Raw genomic sequence first — 15,477 nt, 5'->3', positions numbered from 1 at the left:
AGTTACCCTGGGTTTTTCTGTCACCCTGCTAGATGTTACACACCTTGTTATTGTACTGATTTCTACTGCTGGACTACTCCTGCGGAGAGTATTGAGCTGTTATTAAGCTGCACATACGTTACGACCTGCTTAAGTTCGAGGTCACAGCGTCTGTAGAGCAGCTGGAACATAATGAAGTCTACAAGGTTAAAGTTTTCTCTTCAGTTATTGTTCTTTCTGCTGCTTGGTTTGATGGATCTGAGAGCTTTTGTTTTTATTATTGTTATTATAATTATCATTAATATTTTACTCTCTAGAAGCTTTAAAATAGTGTTTGTGTTTGAAAAAATTGATTTAAGAATTGAACAGAAACATCTGTCCTTCTGAAAATCGCCCAAAGGCACGGAGACAAAGTCAAAGGATGCAACCTGTAACTTTCTCTTCCTTCATGTCAGGACCATCATCCATGATTTATATAAAATGCATATAGCAACAGTAGCACTTTAGTTTGGACTTTATGATTTCTGTAACTGGAAAATATTATTTTGTTTAAAGACAGAAGTGACCGCATAGTTGCAACATCAAAGGGAAATATGAATTAATTAGCATCAAGTATATTTGTTGCTTAAGCGTTTGCACTATAACTTAAGTAGGATTATAACTTTTAAGGAAGGAAAGATTTCAGATATTTAGTTCACTGTTTCAGTTATTTTATATGAAATTAAAACATTTACGTTGGTCAAATATGATGCTCTAAATCAAATAAAAGTTTGAAAATAAATGATGTATTTTTAAATGCTGCAACAAATGTTCACAAAAAGTAACTATAATTAAAACCAGTTAAACAAAATCAAATGTTTGAATCATGCTTAACCAAATGCCAGGCTGGAGAGCTGAACCTAAAGTATACGTAGAAAGATTTCAACATCTGAGCAGTTTTTAATGTTTTCATCACATATAAATGTCACAGCAGTGGGTCCTGGCCCAATGCTTTGTGTTTTTGGTTTTCTTTGACTCTTGTTTTTCTTGGTTTTTGTTCTTCTTATTTATCAGGCTCTCAGTAATCTTAGTTCTCCCTCCCTCAGTGTTCATTTCAGCCTGTGTTTAGTTTCTGTTCCCGTGTCCCACGTTTCATCGTTTCATGTCGAGTCAGCCCTGTCTCTCTGTTTCCTGTGTCTCCCCAGTCAGCCCCGCCTCCCTCGGGCACTCATGTGTGATACAGAGTAATAAACCTGACTACATTTGCTGCACTCTCTTTATTACCTGTTACTTTAAAATTCATACACTAATTATGTCTGCCCATCTCTCTAATGTGAAGGTCAAAGGTCAACATCCCAGTGACATAAGAATAATCCCAAAGGGGCAAAGGCAGCGGTTAATTTAGCACATTTAGCATTAAGGGTACAGCAAGGATATACTTTTACTTATTGTGGCAGGGTTGTGGTCTCTGGCCTGCTGCAGTGGAGGCTGGTGGCGGGACGTTGGACGGCACAGGTGAGGGTGATGGAGCTCATGACTCTCCCCTTTATAGTGACGGAGGAGACTGGCGTGGGGGAAGCGTGTAGTGGAGGAAGCCGAGGAGAGAACTGGTTTCTGGCTACAAAGACGGCGTCAAACCAGAAAAGATTGCTTGTGGTCAAATGTCAAAGGAGCTTGCAAAGAAAAGCGTCTGGACTTCTTTAAGTTACTTGAAGACGTTTCACCTCTCATCCGAGAAGCTTCTTCAGTTCTAAGGTCAAATGGTGGAGAGTCCCAGATATAAACCTAGTGGGAGTGACCCCCCACAGAGGGACAAAAGGACCCCCTGATGATCCTCTAATCGCCTGAGCCAAGGTGTGAAACTGGGTGTGGGTCCCAATCAGCCAGAGTTTCGGGTGAGTTCATTGTGAAACCTGGCCCCACCTTGTCATGCGAATTCCTGAGATCAGATGGCCCAGGATGTGAGTGGGCGTTAAGGCGTCTGGGAAGGGATCTCAAAACTGGATTATAGATGGCAGAGAGTTGATGTCGTAAACCCCGCCTCTGTTCAAAGATGGTCGCTCACAGTGGACATAGATGCTTCTTTCACTCCTCTTTCAAACCATCTGTCCTCTCTGTCCAAAATGTGAACATTGGCATCCTCGAAGGAGTGTCCTTTATCCTTAAGATGCAGATGGACTGCTGAGTCTTGTCCTGTGGAGGTGGCTCTTCTATGTTGTGCCATGCGCTTGTGAAGTGGCTGTTTGGTCTCTCCAATGTAGAGGTCTGGGCATTCCTCGCTGCACTGTACAGCAAACACCACGTTGTTAAGTCTGTGTTTTGGCGTTTTATCTTTCGGGTGAACCAGTTTGTGTCTGAGCGTGTTGCTGGGTCTGAAATGCACCAGGATGTCATGCTTGGAGAAAACTCTCCTGAGTTTTTCTGATACACCGGCTACATAGGGGATGACAATGTTGTTGCGTCTGTCCTTCTTATCCTCCCTCGCTGGTGTCTGATCTTCTTTTCTGTGCCTCTTTGCTGACAGTAGAGCTGGGCGATATGAGACTTTTTTCATATCACGACATGTTTTTTTCATTTCAGGCGATAACGATATCTATCACGATATCAGCCAAATAACTATATTTGTAAGATTTAAATGTGCCGTTGCTCACAAGTAAAATGTGAAATAATCAGCAGCTTGTTTTTATTTAAATATTTATTTCCCATAATAAGTTCAACAGGGTAGATGTACTTCAGGAACATGAGACTTTTTCAGATAAATAAAGCCAAATATTGCAAACTACACAAAAGGCAGCCGCTAAAGCGTTTAAGTTTCAAAATAGAACAAACGAAACAGACTAAATTGTCGATTCCACTTAGAAACAAAATATTAATTCTAAAAATAAATCTTAGTTTGTTTTACAGAAGAACAGACAAAACTGACTAACTTTTGTCAATATCAAATAAACTGAGAACTAAAAGGAAATTCTCAATCTCTCCTTGTTGTATAGCTGAGCTTTTCAAACAGTTTTAACAGTTACTTTAGTCTGACAAAAGCCGAATGACAAATTAGCGCTTCCAGTCAGAGACTGAGGCTACGTCCACACGTACACGGGTGTTTTTGAAAACGGAGATTTTCCGTTTTCGTTTTAAAAAATAATCCCGTCCACACATAAAGGCAGAAATGAAGGAAAACGCTGCTATGAACATGCCAAAGCAGCAGGTGGCGCTAGATTCCTAACCGTGCAGAAATGTTGGCCAATCAGAAGTCTAGAAGCCTCGGTGGGAAAAAGTAAACAAAGCTGGGGCATAGAAGCAGAACCGAGTCGTATGTGTGGAGGGACAGTAACTGTGTGTATATGTAAGCATTTAAACACTGCAGAGAGTAGAATTAACAGTATTGTAGAAATTCATTTCACCGAAACAATAACGTGGCGCACAGTGTGACGCATGCACCAGTTTATTGTATTTCCAGACTTGCTTTCGGCACAATTTACAGTGCACGCTACTCTGTTTTTGTCAGACTTGAAATAGCCGAAATACCTTCACACTATGGAACTTCTATGGCTCTTCCGTTCGACAATCTCTCCGGCATTCGAACCATCATCTGGTTTTTCTTCGGTCACGCTCGGTTGAATTTTCTAGTCGGCACACTCATTTCCTCCATTACCCGCTGGCTGCTTCCCAAACAAACACACGTGCGGCTTGGCACTTGTGCTGTACGTAACAAGTCACGTGACGTGACGCTGCGGCTGTGATTGGTTCGGCTCTGCGCTACTTAATTTGGATTGGCTGACCTTTTTTTTATTTTTATTTTTAAGAGGACAAGAGCGGCGAGGTCTATCGCGATAGCTTAATTTCTCTATCGAGTAAAAGTTATATCGCGATACATATCGTTATCGTTCTATCGCCCAGCTCTAGCTGACAGAGGCTCCTTTGACTACGATGACCTGGATGACTGAGAACCTTCACAGACACTTGTGGTCAAATAATGTGTTGTGCAGCACGCAGGACAGACAGCGCACAATGTGCTTTGAAGTAGCAGCCAAGAAAGGTGTAATTTAAGTCTACGAACAGTGAACACCCGTGTGCACACCTGTGTGGATCAGCGCGCTTGTATTCAAATGTTTTCCACATGTAATGGTCTGCAAGAGGATGTAGCGAGCCATAGCCCCGTCCCCCAGGGCATGAAACAGGCATGGAGGAGATCCAGGCCCCAGAGTGCGAGAGCCCAAGGAGGACAACCGGAGGGGCATCTGTGCCACCCTCATGGGAAGGGCTGAGGATCCCCAGACGAGGCGTCACCCAGTAGCCACCGAGCAGAAGCTAGAGGGGGCTTCACCAGCGTGCCCAACGGCTCCGCCGGCAGCCGGCTGTGCCAGAGTGAACCGAGCCGCAGGCCCAGAGGCCGGAGGCCCGAGGGCCCCCCACACCCCGGAGGAGGCCTGACCGAGCAACAAGCGCCAGGCCCCGCCAGGTAGCCACCGGGAGTGAGCCGGTACATACCTGAGCGCCCAGCCCCGGACACCAAGAACCACCAATGCACCGACCCCTGAGGGCATCAGTCACCAACAGGGAGTGTGGTGAGGGGAGATAGGCCTTGGAGGGCCTGGGAGTTCCCAGAGAGGTGGAGTCTAAGACCCGACCTGACATATAGACACAGACAAACAGGCACACACAGACACAAACATGCGTTCCCACCCTCATGCACACATATACAAACACTCAGCACTCACCCAACGTAAGGACTGACATAAATGGACATGTACACCCAATCACACTCCCCAAACATACTCTATACCCCGGGTCCAGGTACCCTCGCCCCCAGAGGGGGAAGCAGAACCCAGACCCAAGAGATGTTACCCTTCCCCCCGGGGTGGAGGCAAGCAGACCGTCCCAGGCTCCGCAGCAGCAGGGAGGCCAATCGGACAGCCAACATCTCCTCCCAGCCCCCCCGCCCCGATGGCTAGCAGAGAACGGGGGTGTGTGAAGACCCCATACCTCCCTCCTCCCGCTCATGTGTAGTGTTGCTGCGTGTTGCTCTAAAGTGCATTTAAAACTAAAAAATGGTGCTGCTGCCAGAGAGCAGCAGGTGTTAGCACGGCCCCTCCCGAGAACCCTCAATGTCTACATGGATTTAAAATTGAGAGGTGGGCACCAGCGCCAGAGGTAGGTTTGAGTACACAGACCGTCCACTGGACGCCGTTAACGTGCCCACCCTCAAGGCCCTATATATATGTGTGTGTTATGAGAGTGTAAGTAATGTGGATGTCTAAGTTGTGAGATAAAATTGAGGCACAGGTGGCCAGAAGGGGACGGGGGGGGGGATGTCTCACCTGCACTCCTGTGACACACCCGCACCCCAAGGCCCTACCTGTATGGGTGAGTGTGGTGGAGCGGGAAGAGGGAGGTAGCCGGGGATGGGGAGGAAAAGGAGGGAGGGGAGGATGCCCCTCCCTAGGGCCAGCTCCCCCGCTGACCCCAGTAGGCACCCCCGTCCTCTGGTACCCACCAAGGCAAGGGAGCCCAGGTCCATCCAGACCGCGGCCTACGGTAGCACTGCCAAGCCCCACAGGACCCGGGGCAGCCCACCCTACCCACCGCAGAGGAAACTGTACCCACCCCAAAATGAACATATTTCAAGTAAACAGCTGGACTGATCAGGTCCAAACACAGAGTGATAAACTTGTCAAACAGCTGTCATATCTTTATATAGAAGCTCTTTATAAATGCTGCTCACTGCAGTCTGTTTACTAATAATGTCAAAGTGTTAGAAACACAGAAACATCAGAATGGTCTTTGTTCACAGAAACCTGTCTGGGATCCTTTGTTGTTCTTTTGATGCAGAGTTACATTATAAATATAAAGAGTTATTTCAGAGTCTCATCAGTTTTCCTGCATGTCTTTATTTAACACATCAGCAGGGCTGAAGCTCTCATGTTAAACACACACTGATCTATGGACACGTTCATGTGTTTCTAACAGAACCAGGCTGTTATCAGCCTGCACTAACATTATGTCACACACACTGAATGTAACAGTGACAGTTTACATCATCACACAATCAGCTGTGATTGTTTCACTGTCATCAAACGAGTCAACAGGAAGTAGAATCAATAGAAACCAATCATTTACTGACAGCATGTCTGATGGAAATAAGTGCAGATTATGTATGAAGTCTAACTGCACACAGTAACTGTGTTACAATAAGGACTTAACAGCGCCCTCTGCTGGAGTGTTTCACACTGAGAGCAGCTTTCCTCTGAATTCAGTGAGGTTATGACTGAAATTATTGGTGTAGTCGGTTTTATAAAGACCAGACCAGTAAAAACAAGAGTGTCTCTGCTGTCTGTGAGGAGATGTAGCCGAACATCAAGCTGTGCTGTTTCACAGTGAAGCCAGGCGGCTGTCACCAGGAAAAGTCTTGTCCTGAGTTTTTGAGCTCAGAGAGCAGATCAGATGTTTTTGGAGCAGGAGCACAAGTATGAAGTCGCAGAGTTAGTGATGAGACCTTCCTGGCAAAACTGGCCTACCTGAGTGACATATTTGGAAATGAAGTAAATCTACAGCTTCAAGGGAAAGATAAAAACCTCCCTCAGGTCACAAGATCAGCTCTGTCACTGGAAAGCTTGCAGTGTGGGGCAGGAGACTCGATGAAGGAGACACAGATTCATTGGAGAACCTGCATGAATTTGTTGACACTACTGATGATGATGCCGCCTCAGTGACTCCATATATCAAGCAGCATATTTCATCACTGATGGGATACTTTTAAAAGGACTTCCATGAAAACAGTTCCCAGCATGACCAGCTCCAACTGGTTTCAGCTTTGCAGAGCAGAACCAGTTCATTGACGTCTGACTCCACACTGAGACTGCAGTTCACATCACAGACACTGAGTGGATTCTGGCTGAGTGTAGAGAAGCAGTATCCACTCTGAGGGCAGCAGGCTCTGGGCGTTCTTCTTCCTTTAGTCTCATCTTTGTGAGGCTTCTCTGCTGCTGCTGCAGACCAAGTCCCAGCTAAACACTGAGCAGGAGCTGAGAGCTGCAGGATCCTGCTTCAAAGCTGCTTTGAAAAGCTGTGCACTGCAAAACGTGCTCGTCGGAGCCATTAATGCTGACTTTGTTATTTTGATCAAAGAAAGAAATCAGCACAAACTGTTTGATTCGTTTTTGTTTTGTAGGTTAAAGTGTTTCATATATTGTGCTCCTGAGTTAATGTTGCTGATCAGTTTGAATTCATTTTGATTGTTTATGGAGTTTATTTCATTTTATGTTTCAGTATCAAACGGTTCAAATGTTTATAGTTTTATTAAGGATGTAATTTATTTTTTATTGAAGGTAAATTGTTGCACTTTACTTTGTTTCCATCTAAAAGTGTTACATTGTTTCTCTTCCAAACTAAAAAGTGTTTCTGCTGCAGCTTCCTTTCACTCTTTATCATTTTCCAGTCAGTGAAAGTCTTTTTGTGTCCTCCTAAAGTCCACCGTGCTCACAGTGAACACTCGTATGCTGTTGTGCTGTCACAGACTGTTATCAGCCGTGTAGCCGCTCATACCTCATTTATTCTTCTTGTTCTACCGTCAGACCCAGGCGCACAGCTTTGGTTGAAGTTCTTATGTTTGATTTCATAACAGCTCTTCAGATTTCCACTCTTTATAACTTTATAAGTATTTTTGACAAAGCCATCTTCTTTTACTCATCCACTCAGCAAGCGCAAGCGCCCAAGACAGTAACCTATCAACTCACATACCCACATAGCTTGTTCTTCTTTGTCGTTTTATTGGCAGTTGGTGGTGCATTACCGCCAACAGCTGGCTGGGAGAGTGGACCAGCATGATGCTAACCTGCATAGCTGCGTGTCGCGCCAGTTCAAAAGTCCGCCACGGCAGCCGGCAGGAAGAAACTATCCAACTACACGGTAAATGAGAAACTGCTTTGTGATCCGGACAAAATCCTCTTGGGGTCTGGATTTGGACCGGAGTCCAGGAGTTGGGGACCCCTGTTATAGTACCATATCACCCTATTAGAGAACTTTGCTCTCACACTGCAGGCCTACTTGTTGTTCCTAGAGTATTTAACCCTTGGATGCACAACCTACCAATACCTACACTCTTCCACGAGTGGGGTCAAAATTACCCCAAATAGAAACAATGCATTTTGCTATAAACTCTGTTGTTATTCTTCAAAATCTTTAAAACAAAGAGTTGTAATATTTTCATATTTGAGGTATTTCTCATAAAACATGATTGTGACATGAGGCCCTTTGCATTTTTATTTATTTTTTCATTAATTTTCAGTTTTTGTATCACTTTTGTATGCTTGCTCGGCCTATACTGCAGAAGCTGGGTCTTCCCTCTGAAAGGCACAAGTTGTTCATCCACTGTAACACAATCACTGTGGATGAATTTCTGCCTGCAGTTGACCAGGAACAGGTCCCATATGTAGCAGAAAGCTGCCATGTGGTTTGTTTTCAGTCGGTAGGCTCTGGTCCTCTTGTCCTCAAAGTGCAAGAAAGGGCGAAATCTTTAAATCTTTGAATTGACATAGTGGCCTTGTACAATGGGTTATGCAGAGAACTCCCAAAAAACACACCGACTGGTACATCCCAGTTCTTCTCACTTCCTGCAAGAATGGTCAATCAAATGAAGGCCAGGAGCTTATGTTTGATTACATTTTTCCACTCTTTCCCCTGTCTGTGGCTACTCTTCGTGCCTCCATGTTTGTGTATGACAGCACCTCTTCTATTAAATTATCAGACATGAACATCTTCCATGCATTTACTGGGGAGAAAGTACTAAACCCAGGTGCAAGCCCTGGCCGACTAATTCAGAATATTGTGGCTAGAGCAGTAAGAGGGGCTCATTCTGTTAGACTCAATATTTATTTCCTCTTCAGAGGACTCCTCTGTATCTGACTGGCCTTGTTCAGTGGGGGGGGGGGGGGGGGGGGGGGGGCAATAGTCTGGGTCCTCTATATCTTAGATGTGAGATTCTGAGTCAATGCCTCCAATGGGCTCTTCATCCCATCCGTCCTGGATCATTTGTAGGGCCACAGGGATCCTAGCTGGCCTCATAGCAGCCGTGTTACTTTATATAACAAAAGCGGAGCACAGCAAACACCGGAGCCCAAGAAAACAGCCCAAACACAGGGCAGTTCAGGGGGCCGACTATGCGGACAGCAACGGCGAAGGAGACGACGGAGCAGTTCAGGCGGCCGGCCGCGCGGAAGGCAGCGGCGGCGGCGAAGGAGACGACGGAGCAGTTCAGGGGGCCGGCCGCGCGGAAGGCAGCGGCGGCGGCGGCGGCAAAGGAGACGACGGAGCAGTTCAGGGGCCGGCCGCACGGAAGGCAGCGGCGGTTCTTAAGTGTCAGGCATACTGGCCAAGGCTCGGTGGGCACAGGACCAGGCGAGGCAGGACCAGACGTGGATGAAGGCTCGGAGGAGGCTGGACCAGACAAGGCTGACGAAGCCAAAGCAGAAGCTGGACCAGGCGACGCTGAAGCTGATGACGCTGGTGGAGCAACGGGCCCCTCGGACCCTCCAGCGGAGACAGGAGGCTGAACGGGCCCCTCGGACCCTCCAGCGGAGACGAGGAGGTGCTGGCTGGGCTCACTGGAACCCCCAGCGGACGAGGTAGATGGCGGCACGGGAGCCACGGAGTGCTGGATGAGCTCATCCGAGCTTCCAGCAGGAGCTGATGTAGAGCCAGAGAGAATTGGGACCCCGGGCTCAACGTTAAGCTGGCTAGAAAACTGCACTGCTACGGGGAACTGGGCCAAAGGTTCAGGTGCGAGCTGAGCTGCTGGACACACGGGGACCTGAGCTGCTGGACACACGGGGACCTGAGCTGCTAATGGTGGAGAAGTAAATGACTGCACAGGGACTGAACTGATGTCTGTAGTAACGGTGGTGGTGAGAGTGGAGTAGGTGGTGGAGTTAATGACTTCACAGGGGAATGAACTAGAGGTAGTGATGGTTGTGGTGCTGGTGGTTGAGTGGATGACTGTGCTAAGGGAGGCTGCACTGGGGACACTGGAGACACTGGAGACTGCACTGGGGAAAGCTGAGCTGCAGGGGACTGAACTGGAGACTGCAGTGACGGTTGTGGTGGAGGTGTAACGGGTGGAGGAGCAGCTGAATTGGCTGCGGGTTGGATGGCTAATGGCTCAGCTACAGAGTGTCTTAATGGCAGGGCTATAGGTTGAATGATTGACTGAGTAGCAGCCTGAATGGCTGAGTGTAGTGATGGTTGTGGCGGAAGAGAAACAGGTGGTAGTGTGGAAGATGGAGCTAAGGGTGACTGAGCGGCAGACCGAACTGATGACTGAAGCGATGGTAGAGGTGAAAATGGAGCTTGTGGTGGAGTTAATGGCTGTGCTAGCGGGGACACAGGAGACGCAGCTTGTAGCTGGGCAGCTAAGAGAGCTTCAGAAGGCTGGGCAGCTGATAAACTGTTCACATTACCATCCGTAGCACAAAACACAACCCCTGAACGAATAGTCCCACGGTTCGACACAGAAAAAGAGTCCTTACTCACCACAGCCGGCGATGTACAAGTCCGAACGTCCGGCTGTGGGGTGGCGCGCTGGCGGCGTGATCATCGTTTCTTCCTCGCAGACGGCGCCGAAGGGCCGGGCAAAACCACATCCAGCCGGTGTGGCTGACGTGGCTGCTCCAGGGTGGCTGTTGTCTGTTGCTGCTGGGCCAAGTCTGATTTTTTCCGAGCCTCCCAGGCTTCATTCACATTGGCCAATAAGTCCACACATCCTCTGACCTGGTGGAGATGGGAATTTCCTCCGAGGATTGCTTCGATAGCATTTATTCCCACAATCTTTGCCCGTGTATTTGAAGTGTGGGTTATCCACTCGACTAGGCGTTGGACACGTATCAGATCGCTCTCCCCGGGTAAGTCTGCTGGGTCCATGTTGTGGTCACGTCGTACTGTCATGAAACGCTGTGTGGCAGGCAGGGATTGGACCCAAACGCAAGCTCACGGGGACAGAACTTGAACTCAAAAGCACAGCTTTATTGCTGGAAAACAGAACACAAGCAATACAAAACTAAACTGGGAAATGCTAATTATAACACATACCAGAAGACACGGGGAGAATCACACACAGCAAGAGAGACGACGCGACACTGACTCAGAGAAACACAGGGTTTAAATACACTGGGGAGTAACGAGGGGAATGAGACACAGAAGGAGGGCACAGATGGGAACTCAAACATGCAGACACAGACTTACACAGAACAGAGGGGACACAGAGCAACATGAAGGGCAAGGGATCGAAACTAGAAACCATAGAATAACTTACACAAGTACAAAAATACAAACATCACAAAGAACTAAAAACGCTGGGTCAGGAGACCCAGGACCGTGACAGGTGCTCCTCCACCGCAAAAGAAGCGTGTATTCTCTGAATTTCCGGGAATGCTCATATTTTGACAGCGAATGCACACCTGTGGACCACTTATGTGCAGCCCTGACTATAAATCATGTACGTTACTGTGCAAAAATTAATTCTTGATCCATCAGAAGTGTAAGTGGAACAGTCAGAGTTGCTAAGAATGAAAGTTTCATAGAAGATTCCATAGGAACTGCTTGGAGTCATTTTTAACCCCACTTGTGGAAGAGTGGGGTAGTGATACAAAAACTGCATTTTTTTAATTAATGAAAAAATAAATAAAAATGCAAATGGCCTCATGTTACAAACATATTTTATGAGGAATACCTGGAATATGAATATATTACAACTTTGCATTTTAAAGATTTTGGAGAAAAACAACCCCTGGGGTCATTTTTGACCCCACGTGTGCATCTAAGGGTTAAAGTAGAATGGGAGGCAGAGCCTTCAGTTTTCAGGCCCCTCTTCTGTGGAACCAGCTTCCAGTTTGGATTCAGGAGACAGACACTATCTCTACTTTTAAGATTAGGCTTCAAACTTTCCTTTTTGCTAAAGCATATAGTTAGGGCTGGACCAGGTGACCCTGAATCCTCCTTTAGTTACACTCAAAGAAATCTGTTGTCAGGGCCGGCCCGTGGCATAGGCCGTATAGGCAAATGCTAAGGGCGCCGTCCATCAGGGGGCGCCACGCCAGTGCCACAAATGTTGAAAAAAAAAAAAAAAGTTGGTACTATTATTTCTAAATACAAAAAATAATCCCACGTTAATTAAAATGCAAAGTAAAGCTTATTTAATAGAAATATTATTTGTTAGAACATTACGCCCCCCCCTCCCCGCACGGTGCGCCCCCTCCCTTCCCGTATCAAGGTTCCTTTTGGACGTCACCACATCAAAAAATCAACACAAGATGTCAAAACGGCCAAAACTGTCAGGTGGCCAGGGAAGAAAAAAGAGAAAAGAAGAGGAGGAGAAACGAGAAAAAGACAGAGGTAGGTAACGTTAGCCTACATGAAATTATTTGAATGTGATAGTAACCTAAATTTTTTAGCATTAAGCTAATGTTACATGATTCGCTAATTGCTAATCAATAAATAGCTAGTTAACTGTTTTAACGTCAGTTAATATTGTGGAGGGGGCTAAATTGTTATGGAAAATAATAATGTAACGTTAGGTAATTACAGTACTCCCACCTTTCCCACCATTCCTCATTTGTATTCATCTTTTAAGCAGGTGTTTTTTGTTTACATTGTTATTGCCTTCTGGTTAGCTAACGTTTACCCTGCAGGTAATAGTCACTTTTCCACCCCTGTATATATTATAGTTGTAAGCCTAGTTGTTAAAGTGCACATCATTAATGTTAATTAAGCAATATCACATGAGAGGGAATGCTGTTTTTTAATATGAGCACTGCTGTGATTCGGTCAAAGATAATCATAACATAACATTCTCATATGATATTATACTGTTACTTTGCATTCTGCTATTCAGCATTTCACTGTAATGATGACAATAAATTGAATCTAATCTAATTTGCATATCAGTTAACATCATACATATATCTCTTTGGTTTTTCATTTATATTATATCATTTCATTTTATTCCTGGAATCATATGTTTTTATTATTAGACTTTAATACTCAGTGGTGTCACATACTCCTCTCTTCAGATGCACTGTTGAAGTTTCTAAATCCCACCCCTGGGCCATCTACCACATGGATAGTGTCAGGAGAAGACATACCACAAGTTAAAGAGCATTTCCTGGGCTTTCTTGTTGCAGAGGAATCAACAGGAGATCATTTGTCAACTCTCATGCTAAAACGGATAGAGGAGCTTAACATTCCTTTTGAAGACTGCAGAGGACAGTCCTATGACAATGGGGCCAACATGAAGGGAAAAAATAAAGGTGTTCAGGCAAGGTTGCTTCAGCTAAACTCAAGAGCTTTTTTGGTCCCATGTGGTGCCCACACTTTAAATCTGGTAGTAGCTGATGCTGCAAAAAGCTCACCAGATGCCCTTGGCTACTTTGGGCATTTAGCAAAATTATTCAAGCTCCTCTCAGCCTCCACCCATAGGTGGGGTGTTCTCCTGAAACATGTGAAAACCACCTTGAAATCATGGGCTGAGACCAGATGGGAAAGCAGGATAAAAAGCATTGAGGCAGTCAGATATCAGGCTCGGCAAGTCAGAGAGGCTCTTCTGGAGGTGAGGGAAACAGCTACAGACCCTGTGGTCAGAGTTGAAGCCCAGTCTTTGGCTGAGGAGATTGGATCCTATCGTTTTTGCATTTGTACAGCCATCTGGTATGACATTCTCAGCAAGATCCAGTATGTGAGTAAACTCATGCAGTCGGCCTCCATGCAGCTAGATGTGGCTGTCGACTTGCTAAAGAAAACCAAAGATTCCCTCACCAGCTACAGAAACACTGGATTTTCTGATGCACAGACAACGGCAAAGGAGATGTGTGAAGAAATGAATGTGGAGGCTGAACTCAAACAAAAGCGATTGAGAACCACCAAAAGGCACTTCGGTTATGAGTCTCCAGATGAGCCCATACAAGATGCACTTAAAAAAAATGGAAACCACATTTTTTAATGTGGTAGTGGATACAGCCATCTCTTCACTTGATGAGAGATTTCAGAACCTTGGAGAGGTGAATGACAAGTTTGGAGTACTCCTCGATTTCCACAACTTACAAAAAGAAGAGCTGCTACAGCAGTGCCAAACACTGAGTACTACTCTGACCCATGACAGCCAGCCGGACATTAATGGCACAGAACTTGCAATGGAAATGCAGAATTTCCCACCATTGCCATCAAAGAACATGACAAACATGGAACTCTTGACCTTCCTGCATGAGAAGAAGCTGGCAGAAATTTACCCCAACATGTGGGTTGCTCTGAGAATCTTTGCCACTCTTCCTGTTACAGTAGCTGCTGCTGAAAGAAGCTTCTCTAAGCTCAAACTCATTAAAACCTACCTGAGATCTACTATGATGCAAGAACGTCTCAGTGGACTTTCCATCATAAGCATAAATCATGTGGTCTCAAATCAGTTGTCATATGATGATGTTGTAGATGACTTTGCTGCAAGAAAGACTAGGAGAGTAAGGCTGTAGCAGGTGATGTGAGGTTGATGAGGGGGTGGTGTACAGTAATTTGTAAGTCATTCTAGTTAATGCAGTATTAAAAAGCACAACTAGAGAACTCTGTAGGATCCCCTTTTTTGTAATATAGTTGTTAAAGTCATACTGGTTTATTTAATATCTTGTTTTGTGCAGTGCCTTATTTATATTGTATTTTTAATTTATTTTATCCAACTTGTTGACACGTTTTATTGTGTTTATGTATATAAAATTTACTGTATTTCATATATTCATTTTTTATTTTTTGTATTCATTTATTTATTCATATCTTTTTTTTTATCTTGTTAATTATTCTGATTGTGAATTTGCTTTCTTTAAGTAAAAAAAAAAAGGTCAAAGACAAAGCTATTCGGTTTCTTGTGAGTACATACACTACACTGCCGATGTAGGGGGAGCGCCACCTAAAATCTTGCCTAGGGCGCCAGATTGGTTAGGGCCGGGCCTGTCTGTTGTTGTGGGCGTAGTTGTCTGCTGCTGAAAACTCCAGTGATTTTCCTGCAGTTTGACATCTAATGTGATCTTGTGAACTTCGTGAGTCCAGGTAACGAACCACTCTGACTAGACTGTATCCTGTCATCTCAACAAGAACAAGAATTAAGTGTCTGAATTTCATGCAGATGCTACATGATTTAATTATGTTCACCACAGAAACATGAAATTATTTCGTTCAAATCACAAGTTTGAATCTTGTACATGTAACAACCACCCAATAGGTGTAGGCTGCTGGGGGACTCCCATGATGCACTGGGTGTTTCTTCTTCACTCACTGTGTGTTAATACACCTCTACGTGTTTAATCATGAGTTATTATTCATATCTGGCTCCTCCACAGCACGTCTTTGATGTCTTCTTTCTCTCAGCCGAACTGGTCACATGGCTGCCCCTCCCTGAGCCTCGGCACATCCTGTGGCTGCAGAATAAGCAGCAGCTCTAATCAAACATGATCAATCCTCAAGTGTCAGTGAGAATAATAGAAAAAGAAAAGGAAG

At 45.3% G+C, this 15,477-nt stretch overlaps 2 protein-coding genes across 2 annotated transcripts in view; one reads left to right on the top strand and one right to left on the bottom strand.

Moving 5' to 3' along the window:
- The window catches only part of LOC147337069 (protein NLRC3-like), a 169,845-nt gene that overhangs the window by 77,594 nt on the left and 76,774 nt on the right, over positions 1 to 15,477 (bottom strand). The window lies entirely within an intron of this gene.
- LOC147337070 (zinc finger MYM-type protein 1-like) lies at positions 12,235 to 14,874 on the top strand. The gene is made up of 2 exons (XM_086287709.1): positions 12,235 to 12,336; positions 13,014 to 14,874. The coding sequence occupies exons 1-2, from the start codon at positions 12,255 to 12,257 to the stop codon at positions 13,937 to 13,939; spliced, it is 1,008 nt and encodes a 335-aa protein (XP_086143835.1). The 5' UTR covers positions 12,235 to 12,254; the 3' UTR covers positions 13,940 to 14,874.

The sequence above is a fragment of the Aulonocara sp. 'chitande type north' Nkhata Bay genome, linkage group LG3 (genome assembly GCF_057382095.1).
Source record: "Aulonocara sp. 'chitande type north' Nkhata Bay isolate Kocher_YH1m ecotype deep benthic linkage group LG3, A_spYH_male_GT1.1, whole genome shotgun sequence".
NCBI classification, from domain to species: domain Eukaryota; kingdom Metazoa; phylum Chordata; class Actinopteri; order Cichliformes; family Cichlidae; genus Aulonocara; species Aulonocara sp. 'chitande type north' Nkhata Bay.
This window is presented reverse-complemented; position numbering and strand designations above follow the sequence as displayed.

What these genes read in the sequence shown, in the direction of transcription:
- LOC147337070 (XM_086287709.1), top strand. Translation starts at nt 12,255, where the DNA reads ATGTCAAAACGGCCAAAACTGTCAGGTGGCCAGGGAAGAAAAAAGAGA. An exon ending in GAAACGAGAAAAAGACAGAG is followed by an intron (nt 12,337 to 13,013) that starts GTAGGTAACGTT and finishes TCCTCTCTTCAG; the next exon opens with ATGCACTGTTGAAGTTTCTA.